The sequence below is a fragment of the Bipolaris maydis genome, assembly GCF_028858645.1.
Source record: "Bipolaris maydis strain C4 unplaced genomic scaffold PSV08scaffold_6, whole genome shotgun sequence".
NCBI lineage: Eukaryota > Fungi > Ascomycota > Dothideomycetes > Pleosporales > Pleosporaceae > Bipolaris > Bipolaris maydis.
In genome coordinates this window covers 1,542,362-1,568,143 of record NW_027093862.1, presented here as the reverse complement: position 1 = coordinate 1,568,143, position 25,782 = coordinate 1,542,362, and the positions used below count along the sequence as shown (strand labels likewise).

The window sequence follows — 25,782 nt, the reverse complement described above, 5'->3', positions numbered from 1 at the left end:
ACGGTGATCACGTTTAAAGCAATTATACTAATTAGATTCTAACTAGTGCGTAGAATAAACTGACTACACATTCACCAGGTTTGACTGGGACTTTGTGACAATAAGATATTTAGAAGAAAACGAATTGAATAATGATCAGGCACAGAAATCTTCAATTCAAGACCTCGATTCACATGCAGAAAATCGCGATCAACACTGCAGCATCCAGGAGTCTTTTGCTCACCCCAGCACTTAACACTTAGTAATCTCTCCACTCCATCACTCCACATGCATATTTGACAAAATTTAGTACTCGCCCTCCTCAACACCCTCATCATCGAGAGAGTCGTTGGCAACCTCTTCGTAGTCCTTCTCCAATGCAGCCAGATCCTCACGGGCCTCGGAGAACTCTCCTTCCTCCATACCTTCACCAACGTACCAGTGAACGAAAGCACGCTTCGAGTACATGAGATCAAACTTGTGGTCAAGACGAGACCAGGCCTCGGCGATGGCAGTGGTGTTGCTAAGCATGGCAACACTTCGGTCGACAGAGGCAAGTTCGCTTCCGGGAACGCTGATGGGCCTGTATCTTGTTAGTGGTGATGGATGAAAACGAAGGGCAAGAAAAACATACTTGGTGTAGTTGATTCCGAGCTTGAAACCAGTGGGGCACCACTCAACCAAGTTGAAGGATGACTTGGCCTTGAGAGCACCGGCGGCAGCCGAGCAGTCGCGGGGAACGATATCACCACGGTACAGAAGGGCGACAGCCATGTACTTTCCGTTGCGTGGGTCACAGACAACCATCTGGTTGTTGGGCTCGAAGCCTGTTCAAATTAGCAAGGCGCATATACATAGTGATTGAGGAAAAAGAAGAACGTACACTGGAAGGTAAGGTCAGAAACCTTGAAGCTCTCGTGGGAACTCTTCTTGGCCGAAATGACAGGAGCGTAACTGATGAGGGGGTAGTGGATACGGGGGTATGGGACCAAGTTGGTCTGGAACTCGTTCAGATCAACGTTTAGTGCACCATCGAAACGCAGACTGGAGGTGATGGAGCTGACAACCTGAGCAATCAGGCGGTTGAGGTGCTCGTAGTTGGGGCGGGGGATGTCCAAGCTGCGTCGGCAGATGTCGTAGACAGCCTCGTTGTCGACGAGGAACGTGCAGTCGGAGTTCTCAATGGTGCTGTGTGTTGAGAGAACGGCGTTGTAGGGCTCAACGACGGAGGTGGAGACGCGAGGAGCAGGGTAGACGGCGAATTCGAGCTTGCACTTCTTGCCGTAGTCGGTCGAGAGGCGCTCGAGCAGGAGAGCACCGAATCCAGAACCAGTACCACCACCGAAAGAGTGGAAGATGAGGAAACCCTGGAGGGAAGAGCAGTTATCTGGTCGTGTCAGTAAGTGAAACCGGTTGGCGATGATTATGGTGCTCACCAGCAACGCGACGGATCTTCTCAATCACGCTGTCGACCATCTCCTTGCCAATGGTGTAGTGGCCACGAGCATCTGCTGTCGTTAGTGACGCTGTGTACCCGACGCGCTTTCCTATACGCACAGTTGTTGGCAGCATCCTCCTTGCCGCTGATCAACAGCTCGGGGTGGAACAATTGGCGGTAGGAGCCAGTTCGGATCTCGTCGATGGGCTGTTACCGTCAGCGCTGCTCGATTGTGCGGCATGGTATCCACGTACCGAGGGGTCCAAGTCGACAAAGATGGAACGGGGGACGTATTTGCCGCTGCCGGTCTCGGTGAAGAAGGTCTCGTAAGAACCAGTCTCGCCAAGTTCTTTCGCGTCGGGGTTGGGGCGACCATCAGGCAAGAGACCGTGCTCGAGGAGGTAACTGAGGCCATGGTGTCAGTGATGGAGCAGGCGGTTTGGGGGGCGCGCGTAGCGGGTGTAGTCACATACAGCTCCCAGGCGCTGTTGCCCAGCTGGGTTCCAGCTTGGCCAATGTGAAGGTGGCAGATCTGTGAAGCATAATGTTAGCCTGGAGTACAAATAGTAAGATGCCTTTGTTGCGGCGAAGTGAGGGGGTGTTGGGTTGGGGTGTCGTGTGTGGGCGGGCATGCATGGCTATCCAAGGGCCAATGCAGGCAGACATACCTCTCCTCGCATGGTGGATGGATTTCTGTGTCAAACAGACTGTCGAAAGGGACGTCAGGGTTCCGGCGTCGAGGCTGGAGGGTAGAAGTGTTCTGGGTTCAGGCGGTGAGAAGCGCCGCGTTGGTCGTAGTTTGGTGGGGTCAGATGCAGGGGCCCTTTGTTTACGCGACGTGCCACTTTACCCCAATCGTCCACGCCAACCACGCACAACGCCAGCGGCACAGCGGGGGGCATGGTGCGCGCTCAGGTACGCCCTGGCATAACAGATATGCGTTATGCATTGGTCTTGTACAAATAGGGCTGCCAAAAAACAACCATTGTCCAATAAACCTAGTATCAAACGAACGCATTCTACAACTAGTTATGCTGTTTTTATGCACCCAAAAACCAACCCAGGGATATCTCGTCTATGTGTATACTAATTAGTGCCGCTCTTCTTATAAAACTCCGTCACGCTCTCACACCCCTTTGGTGTCCGACACACTCTACGTGCGTCCTCGGATGCCGTCTTCCATATCACCTCCCGTACCTCTTTGCCAACCTTCTCAATCGCATCCATAGCCCAGATGACGTCCAAGTGTTCGTATCCTTCAATGACCTTGGAGTGTACCACGTCGACATGAGGCTCGCGACCGTGTTCGAACCGACGAAGAAGCCGGTGCCCATCGACAAGATCGTCGGCGCCGCATACCCATAGCGCAAAAGGAGGTGTCCCGGGCCCGTACCAGGCGTAGCGCTCAGCAGCCTTCCTATCCTCTTCCCTCTCATCAGCATTTCCTTCGTCATCACCGCCCTCTTGCACTTGCATGCTCGTGCTCGACTTCTTGCGCTCGCGCTCTTCATCTTCCCTGTCCTCGATTGTTTTTTCTTCTCTCGTAGCCAAGATGCACTTTTGCCTTGCAAAACATTCCCGTCCAAGCCACCAACGCATGCTCTCTGCACTGACGTAGACTGGGGAGAATTGGAAAAGCCGGTCCCTCAGATCACGCTCCCACCGAGCATCCGTCCAGTTGAATAAAAAGGCAAACACTCGATATCCCATTGCGCCATACAACTTACCTGGAAGAAGACTGTGCATCGTCATCATAAAGGGAATGAAAGAGTGAATGCCAAAAACGGCCCGGAACATGTTCGGACTGATGACCTGCATGAACTTGAATTGGGCCTTGTCTATGAGACGACCAGCATACGCAGCAGGAGCTAGAGCGCAGAAGACGCTAATCTTCTCGCTGATCTCAGGGCGCTGTTCCTTGGCAAGCCCAACGAGGGTTTGCGTCGTGCCCTGACTATGTGCGATGAGGCCTAGTTTCTCAAATCCAGTCTCCGATAATACACGTGAGATGAGAGCAGGCAAGTCCATTACTCCCATCTGCCGAATGTTCCATGCCCACATGCGAGGATCGCCATAATCCAATGTTGAATGTCTAGGCTTGAACCCGCATCTGTTATTGCCCAGCCAGACGTCGTAACCAGATTTGGCAAGGAAGAATGCAAGACTATCGTCGTCGTTTGTACAGTATGCACCTGCCGACTGTAAGAGACCATGGATCATGAGCACCGGATACTTCTTTTCACCTGGCTCATATTGCGAGCCAGCAACACGAGTTCTGTCCTCCGGAAAGAGCTCGGGCGAGTGTGGTGAGCGTTGACCGGCATTTGTGCGCTTGTAGTCACGAGGATTGTAGAGATGCCACAGTTCAATGATGAAGCCATCCTCGGTCTGCACATTGAAGATTTCGCAGTCCAGACCGACCCGTCGCGCATAGTAACGAGCATCGCAGACGAGAGGATCGAGGCCACCTTCTAGAGGTTCGTATTCTCTCGCCGTTTGCTTGTCCCCATTTTCCAGCCTTTTCTCCAGCATAATCTTGTCTTGCTTTCTCCAAGCCTCTTCTGCTTCTCTCCTGGCTTCTCTTCGTTTGGCCTCCTCATTGTGAAACAGACGCTGCTTTTCTGGATCGCGAAAAGTGAGCACCAAGAATAGATGCTTCACCATGCCTGGGAGAGATGTGAATGCGGCCCCCAGTATAATAACGAGGAGAAACAGGAATGAAAGGATGCCAGAGGAGAACCTGAAGAACCAGCACTGGCACTTTCTCAGCAGCGTGGGAGGTCCATACATGGGTAACGGTGGGAATAGAGGATTCGTTTTCCAAGGTGCTTTGGCATCTCCCAGAGGCACATCAAACTTGCCCTCGCCCTCCATCTCTGCTTCTTTGGTCAGAAGTCCATGTACTGTTCCATCTTTTGCTTCTCGCAGCCGTGGTGACAAGGGCTTTTGTTGCGTCGCATGACCATCCTCGATAATGTTTCTTAACTCATTGAGTTTTGTCGCTTCCTCAAGGGGCACGGCAGGTAGTCGGTGCCCATCTGCAGTCTCGATGACAGGGTCTTGCGGGGTGACAAAGTGTGCTTCAATGGCCTGTGTAGAACCGGTTGTCTCATTCTCCTGTTCTGGCGTATACTGCCCTAGCCGTTCTGCTTGCTGCGCGAACTCGACGGCTGCTTGGGTCTTTGATTTGCTGTCATCTTTTTCGTGGTGAAATTGTTTCTCGATACGATGCTTGACAGCAGTCGCCGTGGACATGTTTAGTTAAGTGGGACCCCGAATTATGTAATGACAGCCTGGTGGAGAATCCAGTAGGTCCCGGAATGGTGGGCTATCGGTTGAACAAGTAGTCTAATGGGAACCGGATATACAACAAACCTTTCCTAAGGAATGGCATGCGGATGGGTAGCGAGAGAGATCTGATGCATGGCAGCTTTTGTGGGTGTATTGTGGTGGGCGATATAGATCAGCGCGCGCCTTGGTCAGAGCAGTCATTACGTCAGATGTAAATAGAGCATGGCGACGATTAGCGAGGGTGCGAGAGATTGATGCATCTGCATCTCAACAAACAAAGTCCGGTCTCCTAATAGCAAGGGAGAGTGAGAAGAGTTGGCAAGATACGCGTAAGTATTTGCCCAACGTAGCACATGGCAGCATAAAGCAGCATGCGGTGGCGTTGACTTTGACGTGTCGGAGACATGTCCGTAGTCTCCTCATATGTCAATCTCAACGCCCACACACGCTGCGTGATGGATCGAAGCGCATTTTTTGTTGAACAAAGTAACACTAGAGAGCAGCAGGAACTCTTCTTCTTGGTTACTGGGTGTACCAAATATGCTCCAATGGGTACTGCGTACGACGACAGGCGCTCTTGACGAAGGATGGCACGTGATATGCAGCCAATAGGTGCAGGCTGATGTCGCATCAGGCTGTCCAACAGTAAAAGCAGACCTCTTGTTCCCAAGCGACCAGGTATATGAGCCGCACTATCATCTCGCAACGCTATAACGCAATCGAGTTGATGGTCCGGTGACGTGCAGAGGGAGCGATGGCAGAGTCGGTGTTGGTGTCCCTAGGCTGACCCCTGTCCTCCGTCCTCCGAGCTGGTAGCCGTTGTTTAGCTCTGCCGAGGCAATACAGCCCATATCAGATCTCCGGGCGAATCGCATGCGCACCAAACAAAGGGCCTCTGTTGCTCACACCTCTGTCCATTGGGACAGATCTTTATACACAACCAAACATGGACGCGCCTAATGGATCACAGAACCCGCGAAAGAGGCGACGGAGAAGGCGCCTTGACCGGCCTCCTGTCTCGGCGCGACTACTGCTCGACGACCGCATCAAGGGCGAGGTTGGCGTGCTGTCTGAGGATCTCTTCAACGATCTGTTTCCTGCCTCTAAAAGCAAGAATGCAGGTAGGTGGAAGAAGCAAACTCCCAGTCACCAGCGAAGAGAGGGGCCGGCTAACTAGGGCAGAAACGAATGGAGATACCCCAGACTCAGACCGCATCCGACACGTTGCCATCACTCCGTGGCTACCGAGCGCCGTCGTCGCTTCAAACAACATTCCGTGGACAATCTTTCCGGTGCGACCGGCTGAGAAGACTGAGAATGGCACTGCGCACCCCCACTCATCCCTCCACATCCCGGCCTCATCGCTTGCGCTGCAGTCCTTCTCCCAAGTCCTCCAGACCGTCGCTCCAAATAGAGCACAGAGACGAGATGCGCCAATCGAGGTGCGCATATATGATGTTGTACCAGTCGGCCTGGACACACTCTATGTCAACTTGGATACCGAAGCACTGAGAAAGCTCGATGAGGTGCACGCCAAATTCGGCGGCGGGTTCCTTCCTCAGGTCAACGGCACCTCGCGCGGACCAAAGAGTCGCTCCCTGGAAGCCAACGGCACAAGAGGAAAGCACGTCGATGTGGTGGCGCAAGAAGAGGTTTGGCGGAAGGCCGTACGCGAAGCCCTACAAATACCCAGCGTCCTTCATACTGGCGACTTGCTCCCCTTGAACCTCCCTGCCCACCCAATCACACACGTTCCGCCTCCGCCGGCCAGGATCACCGCCTGCGAACCCGTCTCGCAAGGTCTTCTCTTGCCCAGCACGCGCATCGTTATACTGCAGTCACACCGCAGCAGCTCCAAACACCCCGTCATTCTTCCCCCTGTGAAGCAGACCCCAGCCACAAATGGCTTCGGTGACGAGGACGAGGCCGATGATACCTCGAATGATACCTTCTATTCCGCTGCCGAGGACCGCCTCGATTCGCGCAACGTGTCTCCCCCAGAAGAGTCGACTGACAATTTCGAGTCGGAACTGTCGGAGAGTGATGCCGGAGATTTGTCTGACGAATCTGACGACATCATCTCACTGAATGCACCCATGCTGCCACCTCAGTCATCAGGCGTGCTTTCATCCTATACCTCTGCTACCCCACGACCTGGTAACTACCGTACAAATGGAATTGCCACCCCAGGGTCGGTCTATTCGAGCTTCACAGCCACTACTGCTCGCGGACCTACCAATAGGAGCAAGGTATTCAAAGCCCAGGGGCTGCTTCAAAAAGTACCAGATGACCTGGTCCACCCAAAGCCAGGGGCTGAGGATGATGAAGAGGCCCGCGTATTTGTTGACATTAACACCTTGGTCAAGGTTGGTTGCTTCTCTGGCGACTGGGTCAAGATTGAGGGTACTGAAGCGCCTTCCTCGCATCCTCTTTTTGGCCTAGGCGCCTTTGGCGGAGTAGATGACGAGGACAGCTCTAACTGGAGACCTGTTCGAGTCTTCGGTCTACCAGAAAACATGTCCAAGAAGGTCGCACGCTACCCGGTACAAAAGAACTCGGAGCTTGATCGAAGAAGCAGTTTCTCGGGCTTTTCGCAACCAGTTTCATCACTACATGCATATCTCTCACCAATCCTTCTTGCCAATCTAGGAAGTCCGTCCCACCTCCGCATCACCCCGCTTGCCCCTAATCAATCATCACATCTTCCAAGAAGTGCAATCCAGAAACCTCGTGTAACCGGCTCGTCTCTACCCCCCTCTGCCAAAGAAGTAACCCTTTTGAAAGTGTCAACTCCACTATCTTCTGAGCGTTTGCTTCAGCCCAGTCTTTTCGCAGCCTTGAAAGATCACTTTGAGCAGAAGCGAAGAGTCGTAAAGAGCGGTGATCTGATCGGCGTTTCCATTGATGAGTCTCTTGGTCGAGCGGTTTTTCAAACCAGTACGGATGACGATGCTGGAAATGAAGAGTTGCTTACCAGAGCCAAATCAAATGCCAGCGAGGATAGTCCCAGTGTCAGCAGTCGGAACCCAAAGGTCGTTTCATGGTTCAAGATTGGCAACGTTTCTGCTTCTTCGCATCCCGCTCACGATGGTGAAGAACCGGACATCTGGGGCGGTGCTGTGACTGTGGACGCTGCAAGCACGAAAATGGAGATGAATGGCAGCGAGCAAGGCAAGACTCCGGCTCCTGTCAACAACGCATGGCAATATTACCTAGGCGCCAAACGGGCTCCAGTCTCAAGCTCTCAAAAGACAATGACCTTGGACGAGTTGCCCAAGCCCTACATTTCGCCACTTCGCAGACGGTTACGAGAACTCATGTCTGTGGCGACGAGTCCCCGAGCCATCCACCTGGGTCTGCCCCCCATTGCAGTCTTGATCACTTCAACCCAACGCGGAATCGGCAAGGCTACTATTGCTACCAAAGCTTGCGAAGATCTTGGCCTACACACCTTCTCTATTGATGCGTTCGATATTGTCACAGAAGGGGGTGCTGGAGGCGGAGATGTCAAGACTGAAGGATTTCTCAAGGCAAGAGCCGAGCGAGCTTTGACATGCGGCGCGGAATTCACAGCATTACTTGTGAAGCATATCGATGCGCTTAATGCGGATCGTATGAATGCTGCGCTGAAGGAGATCTTGGCCGACTGCCGCGTGCTAATTGCGACAACCACAGAAATTGACAAGGTGCCTGAAGGCATCCGAGGACTCTTTACACATGAAATTGACATGACAGCCCCGGATGAAGGAGAGCGAGAAGGCATACTGAGGAGTATCATAGACGACTCGGGTATCAGACTGTCTCCCGATGCCGACTTGGGCAATGTCGCAGTCAAGACTGCAGCACTGGTTGCAGGCGATCTTGTTGACGTAGTCGACAGGGCTTTGGTTGCAAAACAACAGCGTCTCGAAGCGCTTGCAGCATCTGCGACAAAATCATTAAAGTCAGAAGAAGCGGTGACGATTCGGGACATCGAGCTTGCCGGCGGTCATATGAGCAATAGTCTTACTAAAGCAGACTTGGACGGTGCCGTGGATGCAGCACGTAAGAACTTTGCCGATGCAATTGGAGCCCCCAAGATTCCCAACGTCGGCTGGAAGGATGTCGGTGGTCTTACACACGTCAAGGATGCAGTCATGGAAACCATTCAGCTCCCGTTGTCTCGTCCAGAGCTGTTTGCCAAGGGCATGAAGAAGCGCAGCGGTATTTTGTTCTATGGACCACCAGGAACGGGAAAGACACTGCTTGCAAAGGCCATTGCTACGGAGTTTTCGCTCAATTTCTTCAGTGTCAAAGGTCCAGAGTTGCTCAACATGTATATTGGTGAGTCTGAAGCCAATGTGCGGCGTGTGTTTCAACGAGCTCGCGATGCACGACCTTGTGTTGTGTTCTTTGACGAACTTGACTCGGTCGCCCCCAAGCGTGGCAACCAAGGTGATAGCGGTGGTGTCATGGACCGCATAGTCAGCCAGCTCTTGGCTGAACTAGACGGCATGAGTGACGGGGGCGAAGGTGTCTTTGTTATTGGTGCAACGAACCGACCGGATCTGCTTGACCAAGCGCTGCTGCGTCCCGGTCGGTTCGATAAGATGCTGTACCTGGGTGTCTCAGACACCCATGAGAAGCAGCAGACCATCTTGGAGGCCTTGACAAGAAAGTACGTGACTAGAACCCTCTCTCAGTCTTGCTTATGCTAACATGTATTCCAGGTTCACACTGCATCCCTCACTCTCTCTACAGCGAGTATCTGAAGGTCTTCCCTTCACCTACACAGGTGCTGACATGTATGCTTTGTGCTCGGACGCCATGCTCAAGGCCATAACCCGCAGTGCCCGAATGGTCGACGACAAGGTCAAAGCGTACAACAGCACTCACTCCTCTCACGTCACCATTGCTTACTTTTTCGATCACATTGCTACCGAAGAAGACACCGCAGTTATGGTCACAGAGGAGGACTTCATGGAGGCCCACAAGGAGCTCGTGCCTAGTGTTAGTGCTGACGAACTCCGTCACTACGATCGGGTGAGGAGGCAATTTGAGGGTGCTGGCAAGAAAGAAGAAGACCAGAAAGCAAACGGCTCGGCATCCCAGCAATCATCAAGCGGAAAAGGAAAGGGAAAGGCCATTGCAGTCGATGATGCCGACAGCATGGTTATCATGACCGAACACGTCGAACTTAATGGCAATGGCGAAGCCACCAGTGGTGGCAGCAGCGGAAAAGGAAAAGGAAAAGCATCGGCTTCAAGCCACGGAGGCAAAAACAGCGTAGACATTGCCGAAGGTGGCTTCGGAGACTCCACCGAAGACGGCGATCTGTACTCTTGATTTGGACTCGTATAGGAGGCGTGTGCATACCAAGTGCTTACATGTGTACTACTCAACTTTAATACAACATCCCTTGCACCCCCACGCAAATGTCAGCAAATCTCACTTCCCCGGGTTGATCATCGTGCACCTAATTCCGTGCAACATCCAGATACGCACTAGGATCGACAGCTTGTTTGTAAAATTAGACCAACATTATGCTTCGACGCGTAAAATGTATAAACAAGAAAGAAAAGGACCGAAACCAGCCGTGAATGATTCGAGTTCTTACACTGCCATCGCGATCATTACTACGTAGGTACACAGTAAGCACGATAAAGTTTTTGTGTCTGCCAAGGATATGCCTGAGAACAGTGCCGACCTCATTTAAGAGGTATGGCTAGGGTACTACCAAGGTTACTATGGTCATTTTGAGAACTGATTCTAGAGAAAAAGGATAGTTATTGGGTTTTTTGCAAGATGCTTATGACTTCTTCCAGTTGAATTTCACAGATACTCGCTGTCCATACAGCTAATTAATGGAACATCATGTAACGCATGCTCCCGTCTCTTCAAGAATAGAATGAGTACCGTGGTCGTAGATCAAAATTACGTATGCGGGCCGGTTGTAAGGGGTGGTGACGTAGGCTGAGGGTACAGAGTAAGAACTATACTGTATGAAGTGCAATTTTCGTAGAGTTAGTATAGATATAGAAACGCTAATTCCAAAGGGGAAAGAGGAGGAAGGGGGGGGGGGTATATATATCAATAAGAATCAGCAGGAAAGAGAAGACAAACCAGAATACCAAGGGCAGGATCACTTGAGTATCATGTCAAAACACTGAACTCTTCTTGTCCCATTTTTTTTACTATATCATCCAAATCTTTCAAGCAACCCCATCCATCCAAAATGAAGCCCTCTCCCCTCCTCCCCCTCGCCCTCCCGTCCCTGGCAACAGCCTCAACAATAACCCTGACCGCAACTCTCTGCTCCTCGACGGCGAACCAAGACCTTACTCCCTTCACCATCAACCTACCCACCAACAACCTCACCCCCCTCGTCTCCGACCCCGACTCGGCTATCTGTCAACTCAGCATAACCAGCACATCCTCCGACCTCGACCCCAACAGCGTCTCCTGCACCGTCTACGCCCCAACCCTCAACCCCTCCCTTAGCAACCCCCTCCCCTCTACCCTCTCCCTGCACCACGCAATTGAAAACGCCCGCGTCGGAAGCGCTCTCTGCACCGCCCTCCCCGCCCACCCCTTCCTCCATCTCACCCGCTCGCTCTTCGACTACCACGCACCCTCGACGCCCCGCTCCGCCGGCGACCCCTCGCACACCGGCAGCCCCATGCGCGTGGTCGTCGAAAAACGGCACACGCAAACGCTCTACGTAAAGCGCGAAGCCCGCCCTGTAAACGGCGATCCGGCAAGTCCGGCGGGCGAAGGAGGATCCAAACCTATGGATAAGCCGGGAGATGGGAAGAAAGAGGAGGTAGGCGAGCAGAAGAGAGAAGAGGCGGTGCCGACGTCGAAGGAGAAGCGAGAGGAAGCGGTGCCGACATCGAAGGAGAAGCGAGAGGAAGCGGTGCCGACATCGAAGGAGAAGAGAGCGGAGGCAGTACCAACGTCCAAGGAGAAGAGAGCGGAGGCGGTGCCAACGTCCAAGGAGAAGCGAGAGGAAGCGGTGCCGACGTCCAAGGAGAAGCGAGCGGAGGCGGTGCCAACGTCCAAGGAGAAGCGAGAGGAAGCGGTGCCAACGTCCAAGGAGAAGCGAGAGGAAGCGGTGCCGACGTCCAAGGAGAAGCGAGAGGCGGCGCCTACAGGCAACACAGGGGATAAGAAGAAAGAAGAGAAGAGGGCGACGGAAGGTGGGATTTATATTGGTGGTGCACCGGCGGGTGCAAGATTGGACATGGTATGTTTCGGGGTAGGTAGTTTGGCGATTGGGATTGCGGCTTTCGTTATGTAAAAAAGTACAAGTGGGAAATTGTGTATATATCATGTACCCCCCCCCCCCCCCCCAAAAAAAAAATCTCCTAGAGAATAATAGTGGCAAGGAGAAGCAATTTAGAAAATATGATGATTTTTTTAAAAAAAAACTCAGACTTATTAAATTAACTTGCTCATCTACACATCTTTCAACTATCGTACAGAGACAACTAGAGAGTTGGCTATCATATCCCGCCGTCGTTAATCAACAACAACAACAACAACAAAACGCCGATGCTAAACTTAAAAAAAAAAAAAACTCCCCATTTTTATCTCGGTGTGCGACAAAGGAAAACCCGGCTGGTCGAATAGCCAAAGATGCTCACACGAAGTAATCCAAGTGACTCTTGAGGCCTCAAAGAGTATTGGAAAATCGCAGCATGATCATGGTAAGTAAGCGATGGTGGCGGCGACGATCGATGCGTCCATCGAACATACCGATGAGAGAAAACATTCAACGACAAAAGACCCAAACGCTGATTTTGATAAACCAAAAACACAACAACAACAACAAAAACAACTCGTTGTCCCTTCTCTTTCTTTTCCCAACTCTTACTCAATTTAATCCTTTTTCTTCTCTTAGATGAACCAATTTCGTATCTTCTTTTCACCAGCCGCAGCGCGACAAAAAGGTGTGACCTTCAGACCCCCCGATCTTCCAGCTCTTATTGTGCACTCCGGCATTTGGAAAGGAAAACAACAGCCAAGGGAATATCAAGAAAAAGAAATCTCTCAAGTTAAGCAAAGAGATGAGAACAGAGGAGAGGAATTCTCCCCCATGTTACCTGGGAAGGCGTTTATTTCTTCCCGAGCAGGCCTCCGACCATGCTCATAGGTCCGCTAGCACCCTTCTTCTTCTTCTTGTCGCCGCCGCCTAGTGCATCAGTGATACCGCCCAGGCCCAATCCACCAAGCAGCTTGTTGATACCAAGTCCGCCTAGCAGACCGTTGACGAGACCGCCGAGACCAAGGCCGTTGAGGAGTCTGCCAACAAGGTTGAGGACACCAGTTAGCAGCAAGCCAACAGCAGCAATGATCTGGAACAGAGGCTCGGTAAGGAGAGCCCAAAGTGGGTTGAGCTTCTTCTTGGCGTGGGGCATGTCGGAGATCTTCTTCTTAGCGTTGTCAATGGTGGTGACGACAGTGGTAGTAAGCTCCTTGAGGTTGTCGGCAAGCTTGTACTCTTCGGGTGAGGCTTCGCCAGTCTGTTGACGACCCTTTGCCTGAGCGGCGATACGGCCATCGGGGTCGAGACCACGGAGTGAGCCATTGCAGTCGTTGAGGATGCGAGATCCTTCCTCGATAAGCGGCTTGACGTTGTTGACAAGCTCTTCTTCATCGAGCTCGTCACGTGGTGTGCGGTCAGCTTGCTCAATGTACTAGAAGCGAGTTAGTAATTGCTCATGAAAAAGACCAAGTATGCATCGTCATCAAACATACCTCTGTAATTTGCTTCATGACAGGCTGGACACGCTGAAGAGTCTCTTCACAGATGGCAGACATCTTCTTGGCGAGCTCAGAATCTTCACGGCGCTGCCTCTCTTCGTCGGTCTCGTCTTCCTCTTCTTCCTGGATGTTCTCCAAGAGAGTGACTTCTCCGACCTTGTTACCGTCGTTGTCGACGACATATCCGTTGTCGTCAATCTCAAGGCCAGCGCAGTGACCAAGATCACCAGCAGTGAGACGACCAATAACATCACCATTCTCGTCGCGGACCTCACCCTCCTTGTTGACACGCATGCCAGCCATGGGGTTGATGCGGCGCTCCTTCTCCTCAGGCTCCCATCGCTCGGCCTTTCCGATGACGTTGCCGTTCTTGTCGTTGATGTCACCGTCCTCGTCGACCTTGTGTCCTGCGAGCTTCTTGATGTCGCCCTCGATGACACGGCCAATGATTTCGCCAGAAGGAGTTTGGACAGTGCCGTCCTTAGCAACGACAGCAGAGTCGAAGCCAGCAAATGGTCCCTCAGGTCCGGACTTGTAGCCGTGGACAAGCTCACCGCGGCCAATGACGTTGCCTTCATTGTCCCAGATCTGACCCTTGCCGTCAACCTTCTTGCCGGCCAGAGTGGCTGGGTCTCCCTCAGCGACGCGACCGATAACGGTGCCGCTGGAGTCGACAATGTTGCCAGCCTTGTTGACAGTGCAGCCAGCAAGAGCGCTGAGGTCAACTTCCTCCTGCTCCTCTTCCTCCCACGGCTCGGCGTGGCCCTTGACGTTGCCATACTTGTCGATAATATCGCCGTCTTCGTCAACAGTGTGTCCGACAAGCTTCTTGGGGTCGCCCTCGGTGAGCTGACCAACACGGTTGCCATCGTTGTCCTCAACGAATCCGTCCTTGACAACGCGGAGGCCTTCGAAGCCGGCAAATGGGCCCTCCTTGCGCTCAGGGCGCTCGTTGGGAGGAATGAGCTCGCAGCGACCGACAACCTTGCCGGTATCGCCGTGGATAAGACCCTCGCCATCAGACTTGCGTCCGGCAAGCTCACCAAGGTTACCTTCGACAAGCTTTCCGATAGGAATGCCCTCACTGTTGACAAGGTAACCCTGCTTGTTGAGAGTAAGGCCGTCGAGAACCGAGAGGTCAGCGGGCTCTTCCTCTTCCTCATCCTCGAGAGGCTCAGCATGGCCCTTGACGTTGCCGTACTTATCAAGGATATCACCGTCCTCGTCTACGGCCATGCCAACAAGACGCTTAGCATTGCCTTCGACAATCTGGCCGACAGTGTTGCCATCCTCATCAGCAACCATGCCGCCCTGCACGACGCGAAGACCCTCGAGGCCGGCGAAGATGCCCTCGGGCTTGGACTCGCGCTCCTCCTCAGGGATCAGTTCGCAACGGCCAATCTTCTTGCCAGTGTCATTGAAGATGAGGCCTTCTTCGTTGATCTTGCGGCCAGACAGCTCCTTGGGGTTGCCTTCGACAAGACGGCCAATGGGGATGCCATCGTCGCCGATGACGTTACCTTGCTTGTTGACGGTGCGGCCTGCAAGTGCGGAAAGGTCCATTGCAGCCTCCTCCTCTGGAGCTTCCTCCTCAGGCTCGTCGTAGCGTTCAGCGTGGCCAACGACTGAGCCCTTCTTGTCAAGAATGTCACCGTCTTCATCAACGGCACGACCAACGAGCTTCTTAACATCGCCCTCAACGACTTGGCCGACGCGGTTGCCCTTGTCGTCTTCGACATAGCCATCCTTGACAACAACAAGGCCTTCGAGACCAGCGAAAGGAGCTTCCTCTTCGCCTTCCTCCTGAGGAACAGTCTGGGCGCGGCCAATGACCTTGCCCTTGTTGTCCCAGAATTGACCCTCGGCATCGCAGGTGAGGCCAGACTTTGACAGCTTCTTGGCGTCACCCTCGATCAGCTCACCCACAATGTTGCCATTGTTATCGATGAGCTTGCCGGCCTTGTTGACCTTGAGACCATCGAGGATTGATAGAGGAGGACGGCCATCGTCATCAACGCCCTCCTCAAAGTCCTCTTCAGCATCCTCCTCAGCCTCACCGACTGGCTGCTCAACCATCTTGGGGAGGGTCTTGACCTTTCCAATGACGTTTCCGTCCTTGTCAAGCACCTCACCCTTGGCGTTGATCTTCTTGCCAGCACACTCGGCGGCATCGCCCTCGACAAGCTCGCCGATTGGCTCGCCATCCTCGTCAAGAACCTGGCCCTTCTTGTTGACCTTGAGACCGTCGAGCTCATTGATTTCTGGAGTGATTTCAACTTGCTTGACTTCAGGTTCCTGGACTTGGGAAGCCTCAACCATCTTGGGCAGAGCCTTGACCTTGCCGAGAACGTTTCCGTCCTTGTCGACAACCTCGCCCTTGGCGTTGATCTTCTTGCCAGCGCACTTGGCAGGATCACCCTCGACGAGCTCACCAATCTCCTCGCCTTCCTCATCGAGAACCTTACCCTTCTTGTTGACCTTGAAGCCTTCAAGTTCATCGATTTCAGGGGTGATCTCCTTCATCTCGGGCTCGCCTTCCTCTTCCTCGTCACTTTCCAATGGCTCGCCGAGCTCCTCCTTGAGTGCCTTGATAGCGGTGAAAGCAGCCTCGCCAGGAACAACATCGACCTTGCCGATGACCTTGCCATTCTTGTCGAGGACTTCACCCTTCTCGTTGACCTTCTTGCCAGCGCACTTCTCAATGTCACCGTCAGTGAGCTCACCAATCTCTTCGCCATCAGAATCGAGGATCTTGCCCTTCTTGTTGACCTTGAGACCATCCAAGATTCTGGTGTCTAGAGCACCGGCGGCGGACTCCTTGAGCTTATCAGCGGCGCCCTCAGCGAGCTCAACCGTGCCAAGAACGTTGCCGTCCTGGTCGACGACCTCACCCTTGTCGTTGACGGTCAGACCCTTGACGTTCTCAATGTTCTCCAGGTCGCCCTCGGCAACGTTGCCAACGACATCGCCGTCGTCGTTGAGAATCTCACCACTGCTGTTGATTTCCATGCCCTCAAGGGCCTCAACGCCAGGAAGCTCGTCTTCAATGTCAGCAGCCTTCTCCTCAACGCCTCCCTTGGCGCTTGAGGCAGCGTTGGTAGCAGTGCCCTTGGCTTGCTCAGCAGTGTTGGTAACGCCGTTCAAGGCATCGCCTTCCTCTTCCTCGTCCTCGTCGTCCTCCTGCTGGTACGCAGGGAGGTCGGCGGCTTCAGGAGAGAGTTCAGCCCTGGCAATGACATTGCCATTGTCGTCGAGAATCTCGCCGTTCTCATTGAACTCACGGCCCTGAATATCGGCTGGGTCGCCCTCAACGAGGTGGCCAACAAAGTCACCGTCCTCGTTAAGGATCTGACCAGATCGGTCGGCAGTGAGACCCTTGAGAATGCTAATATCGGGCATCTTGTTGTTGACATCTCGAAGCTGCTGGTCCAACTCGGGAGCAAGTTCGCAGCGACCAACAAGATCACCATCGTCGTCGAGGATTTCTCCGTTGTCGCCAATGGGGTAGCCAGCGAGATCCTCGGCATCACCTTCAACCAGGCGGCCGATGATCTTGCCATTCTGGTTCTTAATCAGACCTTCCTCGTCAACCTCGAGGCCCTTGAGGAGGCTCAGGTCGGGAGTGGCATCGTCAACGGTATCCTGAGCCTTGTTCTTGACATCACCTGCCTTGTCCTGGGCAGTGTTCTTGGCCGACTCGGTGGTATTTTCGGCGGTATCCTGAACGTCCTGTGCGGTTTCCTGAGCACCGTCTTGAACATCATCAGCAGCACCCTGTGCTGCGCCCTTGGGGTCTTGCTTGGCCTTGCCTGCAAGGTTGGAGGCTCGGCCAGCGAGACCACGGGCACCGCTCAATGCGCCTTGTCCAGCCTGCTTTCCGGTATCAGCGGCTTTGCTGGCAGTGTCGGTCGCATCGTCTTCGGTGTTGTCGGCAGTGTCTTCGGCATCGTCTCCTGCCTTTTGTGTAGCGTCGTCTTCGTCGCCATATTCTTCGTCGTCGTCGTCGTCAATTGGCTTGGGCTCGGCTTGCTCGAGCTCGTCGCCGGCCTGCGAAACCTTGCCAGTGGTGTCTTCTGCCTTGCCCTTGACGTCCTTGGCAGTTTGCTCGCCCTTTTGGGTGGCATCTTCAAAAGTGTTCTCCGTGTCGTCCTGCACATCCTGTGCCTTTTCCTGACCCTGCTGCATCAGGCCCTCTGCCTGCTCGGGCACGTCGGAGGTGGGGGCGTCCTCCGACTTGCCTACCTGAGGCTTGTTGAGCTTGGGAGCAGATGTCTGTGGCTTCCTGCCGAGCTTGGTGGGGGTGCGGGGGGTGTCACCCTTTCCTGCTGCTGGGGAAGGCATGTTGCTGAATAGAACGCTCGAGACGTTGTATGAATTGTCGTGACCGTGGTGAGCCGTGTTGGATGTGAAAGTGTAGGAAGAAGCTCGGTGGCTTGTTCCTGATACGTTACTTGAGATGGATTGAGAGCGTGCGGAACGGGGGGAATTCCTATTAGGGGTTGGGGGGAACGAGTAGTAGGAGTAGTTGTGTGAAGAATTATCGGTCATATATCAATTGACGAATGGGTCGTCTTTGTAGTCGTAAGAAGTACTGGAAGCAAGGCCGAGCAGCAGGCCTTTATGAGGCGCATGTCTGCAAGCTGGACCATCTGGGACAGATGACGTCGAATGGTGCTATGCTGGAGACAGGAGCTGGGCTCTGTTTGGTGCGGGGAGGCATGGCAAACCTGATTTGGCGGCGCACTGTGTGCAACGAGGGAGAGGAGGATTGCGTCACAGTGGTGGCTAGATTTGGCTTGGGGCGGGGCGTCAGCCCGTGGTGGTGGTTTGGTGCCCACTCAGCGGGTTTGGACAAGGCAGGCGGGCAGCTGCAGCAAGGGGGGGTACGGGCTGTGGCTGAGATTGGCATGGCAGGGCAGGGCAATCGTCGATGGAGCCGCGGAGGGGCGGACTGGCACCGGGATGGATTAGAGTTGAAGGGCTTGGGCGGCATGCAGACGAGCTGAAACGCCCAGCCACAAGACGCCGTGAAGTTACCTTTGGTGGTGGCTGCTTGGCAACCTGTTCCGAGTACGAGAACAGAGCTTAACGTCAGTGTTGCTGTCTACGGTCTACTCGAACTCCCTAACACACGGCTGACTATCTGGATTGAGAAGCTGGCAAGCAGAGGCACGGTAGGGCATGGCAGAAGAAAGGTCGGTCAAGCAAAAGCAGATACATGGAGTCGAGGCTCCGATCGACGACACTGTGGCTGGTGGTGTTGAGGATCGCAGACAGGTGTCAAGTAGCATCCCGGACGACGATGATGGGTCCCCCCCTATCACAGCAGGGCCATGTGCATACAGGATAGAGAGAGAGGGCAAGCGGTGCCGTGTGGGAAGCAAGCAAGCAGGTTGTCGCAGCGGGCGGACGCGTGTGAAGTTGGAGCTGTTGACATCATACCGCCGGGAGCTCCCCTGTCGAATCCTCGCTTAGCTTAGCCATGGCTTCAACATGAACGCCACGAGCCCCGTCAATGGCAAAACAAAAAAATGGACTCCAAGAGGGCTGGACAAGACCCTGCGTCACAAGCTGCTGAGAGTCGAGTGAGCAGACGGCAGGGGGGCTGGGCGGCGATGGGAAGCCAGGCACCCGCACGGCCTCCAGCCAGGCATTGCGTGAACGTGAGCTCATACCAGTGTTCCACACATACAGCTGGAAGTAAATTACTCGTGGGCAAGGACATGAACGGCGGGGCGGAGGGGCAGCACGAGCACCCTGCCATGCCAACGGTCAACGGCGCGACGTTGGGCCTTCGTCTCCCGCCCACAGGTGTCGGTCGTGACAGGCTGTCGCAAAACTCTATCGTCCCATGGCCATGCCACCCTCGAGCCGCGCCCAGCATTCCGCCCCGGCCCCACGCGTGTGCGCACTTAGACTGCAGTACAAAAGGGTCTTGCCTGGCCTGCTCCGTCGTAGCACGATTCCCTCTTCTGGCAACCCCCCGCTGCCGACACGAGCACACGCAACTCCTCATCGGTGTGCAGCATTGTCGTTTCAGCCTGTGGCTACCCGTCGAGTCATTGCCGTGTGTATACATGGACATGTGCATGGCAGCCTGCATGGCGGAAATGATGGTTGCGGACATACGTACTTGGTGCAAGGAAGATCAAACAAAAGAAACAACTCTGGGTCGGTGACGAAGTCTGATGTCACCGACCATGCCGCCCTGGCAGATGGCAGCTGTGGCGGCACGGAACGCGGGTCCCGCTCGCCTGAGCGCCGCAAATCAGAGCTAACGGCTTCCTGTGCTATGGTTCTGGGCCTGCCACTCGCTGCCCGATACTCACCTCCTCATCCTCCGCCTCCACCATCGTGCAATCAAATGCGCCACACTGCCGCAGCCCCTTTGCACCGTCTGTCTAGCTCCGTGTCGTCGTGTTGCTTTGTTTGACCAGATGCAGACAGCCTCGCACCAACATTGGCTTCCGACTGGGACAATGGTCCGCCCAACTCTGATGCATGTGGATATCATTAACCTAATTAACCTCATAGCAAACCCCATCATGACGACCTGCACGTGACCTGCAGCTTCTCGGCCTGGCTTTGCACTCGCTCCTTCCATGACGCAGGGTCTCATCTCGATCCCGTAGGCGCAATTCCGTCCTCGACATCTTCCCCTGGCTTGCTCAACCACTTCTTCCTCTTCTGCTTAGCGCCCGTGCTCTCCCTTGCTGTCCCTCTCACCTTGTCCTTCTCAGTCCCGCCTCTGCTGAGCCGCCTCCAGATCCGCCGGCTCAAGCTTGCCTGCTTCTTTTCCGCCTCCCTCTGCTCCGCCTCTTGCGCCAGCAGTTCCCGCTCTCGTTGCGCACTCTGACTCTGGTCCATTTGCTCTTCCACCTTGCGCGCATGCTCCTCGGGGTGCACCACCTTCTCCTCGGCCTCCTTGATATGCGCAACCCCGTGCTTGACCCTTCTCCGTGTCTTGACATACGCTTCAAGACCTACCAACACAGCATAGGACCGCGAAATAGACACACGTGACATGTCTACCCCATTCTCTTTCAACGAATGAACAAATACACGAAAATTCTCGGTAGGAGGTCGATAGTGGCCAGACAGAGGTGAGAGGCGCCGTAGCTGGCCATCCTTGACTTTGATCAATCCAGCAGCAGAGATTCGAGCTCCATGGAGGAACGAGCTATGCTGGAAGGCGCCCGATTGCTTGATTCCAATATAGAGGCGGAATGACGTATCCGCAACCTACCACCATGTTAGCACACTGGATGGAATGGCGGCAGCTCCAGAACATACAAATATCCAGGTATTCGGCTTCACCGAGCTACGCAGCAGGTGGTTCAGAATCGTAGCTGCCGACACATATCTGATCTTGGATATGCCCTTTGCTTTGTCGAGATCCTCATTCACATAATGCTCGGCCTCTGCATCGCTCTCCGACGCCGAAGAGCTCGAGCTGATGGATATCAGCGAGCTCCGCCGTATCGTCCGACTCTGTCCAGAATGCAGCTTAGCCTTTGGTCCATATGCTGGCGTGTCGTCGTCCACAGGCACCACACCGTTGACACTATCTTTGAACTCGGGCGTAGTGTTGATCCGCTCTCCGTTCTTCGCCCAGCACAACCGTCCTTCCCCGTCAATAGTGACCAAGTAGTTTAGCCGCTCCTCACGCGACAAATAACGCACTCGCTCCGAGTCCATCCTCTGTCTCGACACGGTAGGATGTTCGTAATTCTTGCCTTCGCCGTAATCCAACCAGTAAAAGAAATTCTCGTGCGTGTCCTCCTTCTTCCACTGCTCATGGTACGCGCGCAGATTACTCCCATAGCGGTGCTTGTGATCGACCATTTCGAGAAAATACTGCAGATCCATCATCTTGGCCGTCTTTTCGCGCTCCGCCCTCGATGCGCTGCGCTTCCGCCGCTGCTCCGTCTGCTCCTCTGACCCGCCCTCGCCCTCGTTGTCCGTCTCTTCAACGCTATCATGCGGATCGTCTGCGCCCGCTCGTCGCGCAATCTCACCTACTTTTTTCCACTTCTCACGCGCAGCCGTCGAACTCGCCCGCGCCCGCTGCTCAGGCGTAGTCAGCTTCTCGCGCAGCGCTGCTTCCTCTGCAGCCCGCGCCGTCGGACGGGTAGTATGTCGCCATTTGGCTGTAAATTTTTCACATAAATCTTAGCTTTTTTTTTGTTGGGATACCAGTCGTTTGGGTGGAGGGTTTTGGGGGAAATGCTAACCGTCACGTATTACCTGGGCACATTATTAGCCACACACGCACATTTTTACTCATCCAACCGTACATTTTTCTGTACGTTTGTTTGTTTTTTATGAAAACGGTTCTGCGGACCTCTGTCCAGCGAGCGCTAGCGTCCAGCCCCATGCCCTGGAGCTGCCTTCGCTCCCGGTACCCACGGTAGTTGCGCTGGATAACTTCTGCCGCGTGATTCTGCTCGTCTGTTGTCGCCGTCATGTTTGCCATGCTTTTTTTTTCTTTCTTTCTTGCCTATTGTTGCTACTTTTCAAAACTTGGCACCCGGCTGGCATGCCACCTCCATATATCTTGTGGCGCAGGGAAAACGTGGAGAAGGGCTGAGAGTGTCCGTGTCCGTTGGTGAGGCTTGACAGCTGAGCACAGACCCTGTGGAGCTAATTGTAATCCGGTACGCCGGCATCTTTTTTTGCGTCAGGTGCGAAAGCCCACGCGCCGCGTCATCATCAATCGTTCCTCTCTTTCTCTCTCTCTCTCTCTCTCTCTCTCTCTCTCTCTCTCTCTCTCTCTCTCTCCCTGTTTTATTTTGGTTTTCGGTGAGGCATATTTATATCCCTCATTCTCAGGGACGTCATAGTAAACGCTCAAGTACCTTTTGAGTGGCTGTTGTAGCAAAACGAGCGAGAATTTTAATGTTTTTTTTGGGGGGGGACTTCTGAAAACCTGTTTATGAAAGCGTAAAGATGACGAGGTTTGAAGTTGGTTAAGTTACAACCGAGCTTTGGAGTGGCTTGCCCACGTGACCTTGGGTTCTAGATTCTTTAACTACGAACGGAACTACTCTGGGTCAAAACCGTCGAACACAGGGCATAGCCTTTTGTAAAGTCAGAGATGGAAAAAAGTGTCGCTTGCTGCTTGGGTTGGTTATATCTGTTTTTTCGAAGTTTAGTAGAGATTTTTGCTGTTAGCAATAATTATATAAATTGCATTAACTAGTCATGATTAAAATTCCAATGCAGAAAATAAAAATTACTAATCGCGATTGTTCTACGTTGAAGCTTGATATTCCAGAGCCAATTTCTGGATCTATGGTTTTCTTTCTTTTTTTCGAATTTCCAAAATGAAGAATACAGAGAAAAAAGGTTAGTTTTCCTCTTCTCCATGAAAATTGTGGGTTCACCTATTTCTCAAGTAATATGCGGTTGAACATCTTTCTATTTGCTGTAGCGCAAGTCTTCTTACCATGTTCGCGATACTATCTATTTCCAAAAATGCCCCCCCGTTGTTGCACACTTCAACTCCTGATTGCTAGCTACAACACAGCGTGTTTCAGTTCAACATGGTGGACAGTGATCCACTAGTTCCCGTCCAACAATCGGTCTAGTATCCAAAACTATGGGACACAAAGCTCTCTTACGAATTTCCTCCAAACACATCGGCATAAAAAGATTGACCATCAGTACACACGAATACCTCCTCTCTCTTATTCCTCACGAAGACCGAAAAGATGCAACGCATGACGCCCCCATACATCCCAGCACCTCCAAGCCAAATAACACGCATATCACCCCAGCGCTTCTTAAACCACGTCCTCCTTTCCGTTGTAGCAACCCTTATCCCGCAACTCCTTCACCTCCTCCTCCACGTCCCCCTAACCCATCTCTCCCTAGCCGACTTCATCATCATCCTCCTCCTATCCTTCAACCCCACAAACATCCTCAGTCTCGCCTTCCGCCTTTTCTTCCTCGACCTGGGCACTCGCGACCCCCTCCGCAGTGCATCCTACGGCCTCGCCGTCTCATCTATCGTCGCCACGCTACACGGCGTCACTCTACTGCTTGGTCGAGTGGTGGGTTTACAGCGCGCCAGCATGCTGCCGTGCATTTTTGCCGTGTGTTTTGGGTGATTGGGAAGTGCGAAGGTTGTAAGGCAGGCTAATTATGTGGGATTTTGGGCGGTGGTTGTACTGGCGAGGCAGTGGGGATTGTTTAGGTGCGAAAGCGGTAATGTTGAGAGTGAGTCTGGAAATGGCAATGAAATGGATGTAAGCTGTAGTTGTGGTGTGCAACAGTAAGGGTATATCTCTCGGCAACTGCATGATCATCGGCTGCATTTCCCACTGCTTAACGCCTACTACGATAGCCGGTTTCATAGTCAAATTTTCATCTTGATTGTCTTTATGCGCCAAAGAATGCTTGCCATCTGCTTTTCATGTCCTGTAATGCACACACAACCTCAGTGTATACTGCACTCTGCAGTGCGTCACCATGAAGATCGTCGTCGCAAGAAAAGTCGCAGTGAATGCATTTGCGCACAACTTCCAGATATTTGGGACCTAGAGTCTGGATAGAGTGGTGCTTTTCGTCAAGCATCTTTCTTGCTGCGATGATGTCCCAGGGTGTGCCGTTTAGTTGGGGTCCTGTAATGTCTCCTTGAGCACAAATTTCCAGAAGGGCAACGCCGAGTTTAGCTAGAGTGAGGTTGCGAATGCCAAACGTGTGCTTCAGATCAAGCGCGTCGTGATTTGGATCGGTGGTGAGAGAGGTATCGTCTGGAAAGCGGTTGCTCAAATGCAAGCTATCGAGTGCGTCGGAAATGTCATTGACATCTGCGTGAGATGGATCCGTGAAGTACGCCACGTCTTGAAGAGTCCATGCTTGAGGGAGCCAGGAGGTTGAATGGTACTGCAGAACTGCCTCGGCTAACTTGTGTGCAAGTGTAAGCTGTTGCAACATACGAAAGCGCTGGACGAGGCTCTTGATAGGCATGGCCCCTTTTCGCCTGGCAAAAGACGATATGTCGTGGGTGGCGAGTTTACTGGCATCGTAGAACATGAATCGCATTACTGGCTGACTCTTTGCGACTTCAAGAAATCCCACGCAGCCATCTTGACATGCCGATGCAGACGAGTGCATTCTTGTCACGTGGCAGCAAACGCTTTCCGTTGTTTTCAAGTCCAGCATGACAAAAGATTGGGCCTGTGTCGTTTGTGTGTTGCTTTTTATAGTCGTTCGAACACATCTCACATCATCTTTAGGATCGTTGATTCGAACCCTCTTCTTTGATTTGGCCTTTTCTGACTTTGTCTTGGTTGTAACTGGCAATGTTTCTCCTACTCCGGGACATAGTGCGCTCATCAGTGCTGGTCGAGGCGTTGTCGGCACTTTGTACGGTGCAAGTGATGTGATAGACCGAATTTGTAGCCATATTGGCACGTCGGCGGATGGCCTACACATTGTTAGCAGGAAGATTCTCGTACAACGCCTCAGGCTGCGAAGCATGCCGGTCCTAACATACTTTTGGACTGCGAGATCTACTTTTGGTTGGCATGCGACGACAACATCGAGCTGCACATTGTCGTGCCCGCTCTTCGCATCGAGCGATAGCTTGGCCTGGTGCCCACTATGAGAAGTGTTCGTGCAAGACCATGACTCGTGGATCGACTCTCCTAGTTGTTGTGAGGCGATGCGGATCTGCTGATAGCTCTTCGGCACGGCCTTGCGAATGATGCAAGCCGATGGGACATTGCGGCGCTTCTGCATCTTGCACCTCTGTTTGCGCAACTTGCTCAGTGATTTGTTCCATTTGTCCAAGGACTCCAGCTGTCGGATGTATTCATTCTCTTTACGAGTTGTGTTGAAAGCGTGCCAGATCTTCCTTCTGAACTCGTGTTGCGGTTGTTTTGTGTTGCCCAGGCCGTCCTCGAGCGTGCTTAGGCTTTCTCGAGTTTCGCGTAGGATATCGCGGAGTCGCGTCACAATATCCTCACATAGCTCGTAATCCTGTTGCATCAGGCTCCGTAGTCGCTGCTCAATATCCTTTCCTTGCTCTTGCCAGTTCTTGTGCATCGGATCCTCCATCATCTCAGATATCTCGCTGGGGTCGGCCATGGTCGCCTGTAGTAGCATGCGGCAATCATTGTTGAAATTCGCTGCCGCTACTCGGAACTTCAGCTGGATGTCGGATGCAACTTCTGCGTGCCGTGAGAAAGTTGTGAGCTTGCGCCTGGCGGTGCTGTAGGATTTGAGAATCTCAACAACAACTGGCACTACACCAAAGACCAAGCCTGCGACTTCGATTCCCGACATGATGTGGAGAAAGAATCTGAGGAGACATGAGGGCT

At 53.2% G+C, this 25,782-nt stretch overlaps 7 protein-coding genes across 7 annotated transcripts; 3 read left to right on the top strand and 4 right to left on the bottom strand.

The window, feature by feature from the left end:
* Nucleotides 1-20: 20 nt before the first annotated feature.
* PSV08DRAFT_409555 (tubulin alpha chain) lies at nucleotides 21-5,015 on the bottom strand. Its single transcript, XM_066093831.1, has 9 exons — nucleotides 2,505-5,015; nucleotides 2,126-2,261; nucleotides 1,891-1,949; nucleotides 1,672-1,822; nucleotides 1,537-1,624; nucleotides 1,416-1,487; nucleotides 863-1,366; nucleotides 614-806; nucleotides 21-562 (listed from the first exon to the last, which is right to left on the bottom strand). Exons 1-9 carry the CDS (start codon nucleotides 4,670-4,672, stop codon nucleotides 286-288), a joined length of 3,648 nt encoding a protein of 1,215 aa, XP_065949252.1. The 5' UTR covers nucleotides 4,673-5,015; the 3' UTR covers nucleotides 21-285.
* Nucleotides 5,016-5,654: 639 nt separating this feature from the next.
* Nucleotides 5,655-10,116, top strand: PSV08DRAFT_222650 (uncharacterized protein; the record flags this gene model as incomplete). The annotated part of the gene is made up of 3 exons (XM_014226203.2): nucleotides 5,655-5,829; nucleotides 5,912-9,365; nucleotides 9,418-10,116. The coding sequence occupies 3 exons, from the start codon at nucleotides 5,655-5,657 to the stop codon at nucleotides 10,031-10,033; spliced, it is 4,245 nt and encodes a 1,414-aa protein (XP_014081678.1). The 3' UTR covers nucleotides 10,034-10,116.
* An 806-nt stretch (nucleotides 10,117-10,922) lies between these two features.
* PSV08DRAFT_389893 (uncharacterized protein) lies at nucleotides 10,923-11,987 on the top strand (the record flags this gene model as incomplete). The annotated part of the gene is made up of 1 exon (XM_014226202.2): nucleotides 10,923-11,987. One exon carries the CDS (start codon nucleotides 10,923-10,925, stop codon nucleotides 11,985-11,987), a length of 1,065 nt encoding a protein of 354 aa, XP_014081677.2.
* A 613-nt stretch (nucleotides 11,988-12,600) lies between these two features.
* On the bottom strand, nucleotides 12,601-17,794 carry PSV08DRAFT_201916 (uncharacterized protein; the record flags this gene model as incomplete). The annotated part of the gene is made up of 3 exons (XM_066092027.1): nucleotides 12,601-13,386; nucleotides 13,448-15,513; nucleotides 15,613-17,794. The coding sequence occupies 3 exons, from the start codon at nucleotides 17,792-17,794 to the stop codon at nucleotides 12,805-12,807; spliced, it is 4,830 nt and encodes a 1,609-aa protein (XP_065949251.1). The 3' UTR covers nucleotides 12,601-12,804.
* Nucleotides 17,795-19,979: 2,185 nt separating this feature from the next.
* Nucleotides 19,980-21,920, bottom strand: PSV08DRAFT_389875 (uncharacterized protein; the record flags this gene model as incomplete). The annotated part of the gene is made up of 4 exons (XM_066093501.1): nucleotides 19,980-20,695; nucleotides 20,747-21,603; nucleotides 21,688-21,700; nucleotides 21,798-21,920. 4 exons carry the CDS (start codon nucleotides 21,918-21,920, stop codon nucleotides 20,069-20,071), a joined length of 1,620 nt encoding a protein of 539 aa, XP_065949250.1. The 3' UTR covers nucleotides 19,980-20,068.
* A 1,246-nt stretch (nucleotides 21,921-23,166) lies between these two features.
* Nucleotides 23,167-23,565, top strand: PSV08DRAFT_351191 (uncharacterized protein; the record flags this gene model as incomplete). The annotated part of the gene is made up of 1 exon (XM_014226200.2): nucleotides 23,167-23,565. The coding sequence occupies one exon, from the start codon at nucleotides 23,167-23,169 to the stop codon at nucleotides 23,563-23,565; it is 399 nt and encodes a 132-aa protein (XP_014081675.2).
* Nucleotides 23,566-23,570: 5 nt separating this feature from the next.
* PSV08DRAFT_409550 (uncharacterized protein) lies at nucleotides 23,571-25,747 on the bottom strand (the record flags this gene model as incomplete). The annotated part of the gene is made up of 2 exons (XM_014226199.1): nucleotides 23,571-24,887; nucleotides 24,957-25,747. The coding sequence occupies 2 exons, from the start codon at nucleotides 25,745-25,747 to the stop codon at nucleotides 23,837-23,839; spliced, it is 1,842 nt and encodes a 613-aa protein (XP_014081674.1). The 3' UTR covers nucleotides 23,571-23,836.
* Nucleotides 25,748-25,782: the final 35 nt, after the last annotated feature.

Coding starts and splice junctions, on each gene's coding strand:
- PSV08DRAFT_409555 (XM_066093831.1), bottom strand. CDS start 4,672: ATGTCCACGGCGACTGCTGTCAAGCATCGTATCGAGAAACAATTTCAC. Junction 1,950..2,125: donor CCCTGACGTCCCTTTCGACA/GTCTGTTTGACA, acceptor TATGCTTCACAG/ATCTGCCACCTTCACATTGG. Junction 563..613: donor CTCGGAATCAACTACACCAA/GTATGTTTTTCT, acceptor AACAAGATACAG/GCCCATCAGCGTTCCCGGAA.